General features: G+C 53.3%; 1 protein-coding gene across 4 annotated transcripts; it reads left to right on the forward strand.

The window, feature by feature from the left end:
• Positions 1-177: 177 nt before the first annotated feature.
• Positions 178-6509, forward strand: DGUOK (deoxyguanosine kinase). Of its 4 annotated transcripts, none has more exons than XR_014897862.1 (7): positions 178-793; positions 1226-1413; positions 3336-3483; positions 3988-4103; positions 4367-4466; positions 5108-5371; positions 5745-6509. XR_014897862.1 is itself a non-coding variant. In XM_085321841.1 (7 exons), exons 3-7 carry the CDS (start codon positions 1262-1264, stop codon positions 5177-5179), a joined length of 588 nt encoding a protein of 195 aa, XP_085177967.1. In that variant the 5' UTR covers positions 178-383; positions 681-793; positions 1226-1261; the 3' UTR covers positions 5180-6509. The 4 variants fall into 4 exon arrangements, 2 of the variants coding, with proteins under 2 accessions (XP_085177967.1, XP_085177966.1); XR_014897863.1 differs by having other exon boundaries at positions 5748-6509; XM_085321841.1 differs by having other exon boundaries at positions 178-383; positions 681-793; positions 5108-6509.
• Positions 6510-7458: the final 949 nt, after the last annotated feature.

The following is a 7458-nucleotide window of genomic DNA, read 5'->3' on the forward strand; positions in this document are numbered from 1 at the left end:
AAGGGGAGGGGGCTGGGGTGTAGTGGGGAGATCTGGAGCGAGGCGATGGGGGTGTTAGGGGGGTGTGGTGTAATGAGAGGGGGTCTGGTTTGTGGTGGGTTGTAGTGGGGGGCTTTTGGGGTGTGTCTGGGAGGTCTGGGGTGGGGAGAAGGGGACTGGGCTGCCTGGGGTGTAATGGGAGGGGGTTTGAAGTGTGTGTGTGTGGGTGTGTGTGTGGCTTGGGGCTGATTGCAGGGGGGTGCAACACTCTCCCCTCTGCTAACCTCACGCTTACAGCAGCAAATTACAAAATGTTTTGAGGGGGAGGATCTCTGTGTAACTGTAGTTTCTTTAGGTTCAGCTAATAAAAGCCTTGTAATCTGTTACTGCCTTTTGGAGGAGAAGTAGGGTTGTCCTGCTGGGAAGCGTTCCCTTTGGAGTAGAGCAGGCATTTACAGGCACTTATATTGTGTATTATTTTAAAATAAAATCTGTGCTTTCCATTTGTCCGGATAAAGATGGTTTAGTTGCTTCTGGCAAGTTAGGTGAATAAAAGTCTGATCAGGTACTTAAAGCTGGTACTTTAAAATGAGGAGGTTGCACTTTGGCAGCCAAGCGAAGGGCTGGAGTTACTCAGGAGATCTGGCTGTGCCTCTAGCACATGACCAGGCTCTCACTCCCCTTCTTGTGTTTTTCTTGAGCTGTGGGGAAGTCCACATTCATAAAGCTCCTGGGAAGGACATTCCCAGAATGGCACTTGGTGACTGAACCCGTGGCGCAATGGCAAAAGGTTCAAGCTACGAACACAAAAGAGGTAAGGATGAAAGCCAGCTGCRAGGGGCTGGGCAAACAGTGTGAACCTTTTGTGGGCAGCCTATCGCTTGGCATGGGGTTTGCAGCCTGCGCAGCATTGTGCAGAGCTGCGGTCACGCAGCTCTYGGTACCCTGGTCACCCAGTCCTACAGCAGCTGATCCACAGGAAACATGGACACATCTGTATCTGCAGATCCAGGGAATATTTTTTGAGGGATCCCCAAGAAGTGTTTAAGAAAGGGGAGTTTATCGGTAAGCTTGCAGAGGTGGCCACCTCTGCTTTTGTGTTTAGGATCTGTAACCGTTTGCAGTTATAGTTCATCCTTTCTCATGTTAATGTTAAAGCCTTGTGTGTCACTGGGAATATCTGCCTCTGGCTCCCCTCTTTCTGGTGGAGTTTTGCCTTCAGTGTGCCTCTGTCATTCCTTCACAGGCTTCCTCTCCTCAGAGCTTTGGTAACCTGCTTCAGATGATCTACCAGGAGCCATCCCGATGGTCCTACACATTCCAGACATACTCCTGCATGAGCCGACTTAAGGCACAGCTGGAGCCGCTTGCAGAGAGGCTGTTGAAGACCTCAGAGCCTGTGCAGGTTTTTGAGAGATCTGTGTACAGCGACAGGTAGGATACCCAGGAACCCTGCCCCRAGGCCTTTGCAGCAGCGTCTGAGCCCTGGTGCTCCCTCTGAGTGTGCAGAGAAATGCCACAGCATCTTGAGATTGTGAAGGTCTTTAATTGAAATAGGAAAAAAGAGAATTAAGTGCCCAGTAAACATCATTTTTACGGCTGTAGATAGCAGCAAATGTAAAAGGAATGAAGTGACTAAGGCAAAAATGGGCATCTTAGAAACAGCCCCAAGATGTAAGTAAAGATAAGAGAATAACCCTACAGCTTCCACTTGTTACAGAATTGAAAGTGAAGCTTAATTAAAGAAATGCACGTGTTCCTCCTGGTAAGTCCACTGATAAATGGTGCTCTAGGAACGCTAGAGAAAGCAACAGGAACACCCAGGTCTTCAAAACAGTTTTTGCTATTTGCAGCGGCTGGATTTTTTTTTTTTTTTGGACCTGCTCTGTAAAATCCTCACAGGCTACGTAATGGTTGTCCCATTTAGCTTGGAAACGGTTAACTGCACCAGACGGCTGCGTTTTCTCTGTTACTCTGGCATATGTTATGGATGGATCCAAGGACATCGGTGCAGTCTCCAGTGCTAGCTGGAGGTTTGGACGGAGCAGGTGGTTCTCCCTCAGAAAACAGACTTTTTGTGGGTGCTTTGAGCAGCGCAGCTCTAAAGGGCGAAAGGTGCTTATGTGAGTGGGCTGTGTAGGGAGACTTGAGACCTGGCTCCTTGATAGGATGGCTTTTCTTTCCTGCTTCTTGTATGCTGGCTCATTGCTGCTGTAGGACTTTCTTTCCAGTGTGGCAGCAGACAGTTCTGTGGAATAATAYGTAGCAGGGTTTGCAGTTAAAAACGTGCAAACCGTTTCCATGCGTGGCTTGTAGGAAACCCTGAAAACTCGGCACCCTGAATAGCTGTTTGCATTATTGCACCAAAAAGGCGAGCCTGGCCTGTTTGATTAAAGCTGCGTGTGGGAGATGGAAGCAGTTGGGTGGTATGCCGTGTGGGTGCTGCCAGATAGTGGGGATATGAGTGTTCAGTGGGATGCTGGCTTGAAAATGGGAACTGGAAGTCTATTCTTGTGCTCCTTGGCGCTCTGATGCAGATCAGGGAGGAGGTGCTTGTCCTTTTGGAAAGGTACCTCCTGTGCTATGACAGAGTTGGACTGTTTGGCATATGTTAGCACTTGAACTGGTGATTCTTGAGCCACAGAATCCCAGGCATACTTGCAGCATGGCYGGAGGCACAAGGACTAACTGTGCCAGAGCACTCTGGAAGTGCAAATGTCAGGCAAGAAGAGTGTAAGCAGGGCCTTTGGATGGAGGCCGAACTCGTGAGGTGAGGAGGGAAGGGTGGAACTGTTACTCCTGGCTGTGACTGACTGTTCAAGTTTCTCCCGAGCTCAGGAAAATGGAATTTTAGTAGTACTGGGAAAAAAACGCAGTGAGATTGCTTAGGCACTTGGCTCCTTAAGGACCTCTTGCTACTGCAGACAGAGTGATGTTGGCACAGCCTTTAGACTTCAGCAGTTTTGGGTGGGCTGCCTGCAGCAGGAGAGCTTCTTTCCTTAACTGTATTTGCCTATGCCAAGATACATCTTCAGAGCAAGCTCCTAAGGCCTGTCCGCTCAGTGTTTTGCTTGTGGCAGGCATCCAGACCTCTTCCAGCAGGTTGTCTGGTGTGTACTCTTGAGGCCAGTTGGGACAGAAAAGGAAAATAGGAGTTAAAATACCCTGGGCAGTGCTTCGTCATGGGATGGTTCAGGGCTTGCAGTTCTCCACTGCTGGTTTGTACTTGCCTGCGTTGGTAGTGACTGCAAGTGGTTGCTGTCTGTCCTGCTAGGTGCAGCCTCCCCRTGGAGTGTGGGTTGGCGGGTTTCCTGGCGACTGGGGTTACCTTGTCCCCTGCCTCTGTCCCTTCCTAGGTATGTCTTTGCCAAAAACCTCTTTGAGGCTGGCCACTTGAATCCGTTGGAGTGGACCATTTACCAGGACTGGCACACTTTCCTCCTGCAGGAGCTCAGGGACCGCGTCGCTCTGCATGGCTTCCTGTACCTCCAGGCAGCTCCGGAGGTAACAGAGGGCTGCCAAAGGCATTTGCTTTCCGTTTGAATTGGGAAGGGAAAGGAGGGGAAGTGAACTAGACCAATGTCTTGAGGCAAAGCGATGGCAAAGCAAGATAGACCTGGGATTCCCAGGAGCTGCACTGGGTGTCCTGTGAGCTGGACTCGCATCTGCAGCCAGAGCCAGGACAGCTTCTGGCACTGCTGAAACACTTGTTAGTATGAGTTGCTGCCCTGTAGTGGTAGAGAGCCCACGGCAGCACCTAGTCCTATTCCCATGGGAAAGTTGGTGTTTTAATGTAGACCCCAGAGCAGTTCCTCATTTTCCCTAACGCTTTGCCCAGATACCTGCGTTGCAGGTCCTGGATTTTGAGAGAAGGAGAGCTTTGGGCCCCTGGGTGCCTCTGGGGTTGTTGGCCACCTGATACTGAATTTCAATGGTTGTCATCGCCTGGCTTGTAAAGCGCTCTCTTTTGTCTCTGTTAAACTCGAGTCTTGTTGCTTTTCCCTGTAGAAATGCTTAGAGAGGCTGCGCYGGAGGGCGAGATCCGAGGAGAAGGGAATTCAGCTCGATTATTTGCAGCAACTTCATGCTCAGCACGAGAGCTGGCTGGTGGAGAAAACCACACAGTGAGTGAGAGCAAGGACAGCTTGGGGTGCATCGCAAAGCCTGACTCCTTGAAACATGTGAATAACGCGGCTTCTGGAGGAGAAGGGGTTGKACTAGAGACCTCCAGAGGTCCCTTCCCAGCTAAATTTTTCTGTGATAACATACAGCAGACACGCTTTTGCAACCCAACGCTGTTCCTCTTGTCCATGGGGATGGCCATCCTTTTTACTGCTGTTTGCTAATGGGCATTGCCCTTYGGGTTCTTTCTGTCTGTCCTCTTCAGGGTCCACTTTGCAAACTTAARGAGCGCTTCTGTCTTGGTGCTTGATGTCAATCAAGACTTCAAGAGTGATGTAGCTGTGCAGGATGCCCTCATGACAAAGGTAGGCAGAGCAGATGCGGCTTGCTCTTGGGCTTCCTCCTCTTAGCTGCGGGGAGTGTCGTGACCTCTCTGCTGGGGCTAACTTTAACTCTAGCCAGGGGGCTCTCATAAACCCAGCGATTCAGTCAGGGCAGCAGTGGGAGGGGAGCTGCCAGCTGTCATATGCTGTAGGATCTTCCTTGGCATCGTGGTCCTTCTAAGGTCCTGTGCTTGATGCTGCAGCATCTGGTCTTGCTGGAGGTGGATGAYAGGAAAGCAGTGGTTTGGGATTACAGGAGATCTTGTGTTACTTCTCTCGGGAAGTAGTTCTAACCAGATCCCAGCAGGGCTGTGACGACCTGCTCATCCTAATTTCCTCTGAAACTCTGGTTGGTGGGAAACTTTTTTGAAGCAGTAGCAGGGCTGGGTGTTGGTGAGGAGCTGCCCGACTGTCTCAGGCATGTTCTATTTCCATAGTATGTAAATGTGCTCCTTCTGAGTAGTTCCATGAAGAAAATAACATGGCTCTTCTCCCTTAACCTGTTAGACTTTTCTGCTCTACCAAGGGCCCTCGTTTGGGAGTTAACCGACGATGACATCGAGACAGCACCCGCCAGTCGTTAAGAGCATCACACTTTGTGAAACAGGCTTTCCTCCTTGCAGGTGGAGGCTTTTGTCAAGACGCTGCGATCCGAAGCTTTGCAGTTGTGCCCTGACCCTCATTCGGGAGTTTAACTCCTTCAGACTTCTTGGACCCAACAGTATCACTTTCCACCAGAGACTAAACCGAGCAACTGGGCGATTAGTGTAGAGCTTGGAAATGGGTACTGTCACCCCGAGCGCTCCAGTGACCAACAGGTCCCACGCTAGCTTCCAGACTGTGCAGTGGGCRAAGGAGGGGATGGTGGTGCTGGAGGCTTTTAGGAGGTAGGTGAGGGGAGGCCGCAGAACTTTGGTAGTAAGTCGAAATGTGTGTAGGCCTGGGAGAGAAGGGAGTTTTGGGGAATGGTTGCTTGAAAGAGCTTCTGAAGGGCGGTGAGGCACTGAATTGGGTGGGTGCTGTTGAGTCTGGCACTGAAGATAAGGACAAGGGACAGATCATGTGGGCTGTGTTTCCCAGCTGTCTCCTGCAGTCCTTTTAACCTCTTCCCTGCCTTGGGCAAAAAGATGTATTTATAGCACAGACAACACAGGACTTTTTTAATCTTAAGGGAGAAAGAAAAAAGAAAAACACTTTCCAAAGCTGCGGTTGTCTGATGTGCTTTCTGTACGTTGGGTCTGTGATGTGGCGTGCTCTCAGCAGGAGCTGATGTTTGGGTCTGAGAGACTTCCAAGGAAGTCTAAAGGGCCTAAATCTGGGGTGCTTCCGAAGATGTAASATGCAGCGTCACAAATGTTTCCATGCTGTAATCCTCCTCACGAAAAGGCAGCCTGTTGCTGTAGGGGCGTAGGTGTGGAGCTCCGGGGAGACCTCAGCCAGCGAGGTGGTGGCAGGACCTGTCCGAAGCCAGGCGGGAGGTGAAGGAGCCTCCCAGAAGCAGCCGAGGTGCCTCCGCAGGGATGCTCGCGAGCGCTGCGCTTTGTGGGGAGCGTGTTTGCTGCTGACCAGTTGAAGTAAGGGATGGGAGGGAGAGTTCGGCTTCCCCAGGGCTGTGACTTCCCCCGCTGCTGTGGTCGACGGGGGCGTCCGAGCTGCCCGCCCTACAGCCTCGGTCTTGCTGCTGGAGGGTGACCAAGCCTGCTGCTTGCCCAGCCTGGAAAGAACTGACCGTGGACGAAGCCGCCCAGAGCCCTTTCTGTGTCCGTTCCTGCAAGGCAGTACGTGCTGGGAGGCTCGCGTTCCYGTGCCGTGCCTCGGCCCGTGCGTTAGAGCTCCTTCCACATCTGTAGATGTTTGCTGGGGATGTTGGAGGAGCAGATGCTTTGTAATGTGAATTTAATGCACTGGTTAAATTCCAAAGGAAAATCTTTGTGCTTTTATTTGGCTTGTGTTTAAGTTATGACAAACCTTTTTTTTTTTTTTTAAATTAAAAACAAAGCAAAATAAAACCGTTCTGCATTTTGAGCTGTGTCCGTGTCCAGGGAGAGGCGCTGAGGGGGACGGATCCACCCACTGTGCAGCGTTCTGAMGATGAGGCTGGAGCAGCCGTCTTGGCCCGGGTGTCGGGACGCRGGGGTTCAATCCAGGCCCGTGCTGGGGCCACGTGGGAGGCTGAGCCGGGACGGTTCCCAGCCCTCTACCTCCCCTCGGGCCGTGCTGCAGGTGGGCGGCCGGTGCCTGCCCGGAGCTGCCTGGTTCCCGGTCTGCCTTCTCCAGGTGGCTCCCGATCCCCGTTGCGCTGCTCTTTGGGGGAAGCCGYGCGCCGGTTCGGCTTCGGGGCCGTCCTGCGCTTGCTCCCGTGGGCTGCCTCTGCCTGAGCGGTGCTGGGAACCGCGGGGGTTCGAGCTCCCTCCCAGGGGCAGGTGGGCWCAGGCTCTAGCCGTGCTCCGTTCCCCGGAGGCCTGAGAGGGGCCRCGAGCTGGCGGCGCGCTCTGCCTGCCAGCGCCCCGAGGAGCTGCGCTTTCCGAGCTCGCCTGGGACAGGCGACCCGGACCACCCAGAGCTGCCAGGCTCGCTCGCAGCCGGGCTCTGAGTCGGGACCGGTGTTTCTGTCCGGCTGCAGCCAGCCGCTTTGGAGGGAGGGCTGAGGCTCCCCGGGGGCGAGGCAGGAGCCCGGAGCTCCAGGTGCGAGGGGGCTCCAGGTGCGAGGGGGCTCCAGGTGCGAGGGGGCTCAGTCCCGAGCGAGGCAGCGTTGCCGGAGCCGCAGCCGGGCAGCGGGAACCACGTTACCGACCTCCGGAGCGGGAGAACGTGCCGGGTTTTATTTCTCTTCCTAGCAACGCTTGGAAAGTTGCGTRGTGCGAGAGGTGGGAGCCTTTAAACTCCCGAATCCCGTTATCCCAGGCCCTGGCGGGTTTTGTTCTAGCCCGAGGAAGTTTTAGGGAGCCAGAGGGACGGAGCCTCGGAGCCGGGC

The sequence above is a fragment of the Rhea americana genome, unplaced genomic scaffold (genome assembly GCF_003343005.1).
Source record: "Rhea americana isolate MKP2758 unplaced genomic scaffold, rheAme1 scaffold_715, whole genome shotgun sequence".
NCBI classification, from domain to species: Eukaryota; Metazoa; Chordata; class Aves; order Rheiformes; family Rheidae; genus Rhea; species Rhea americana.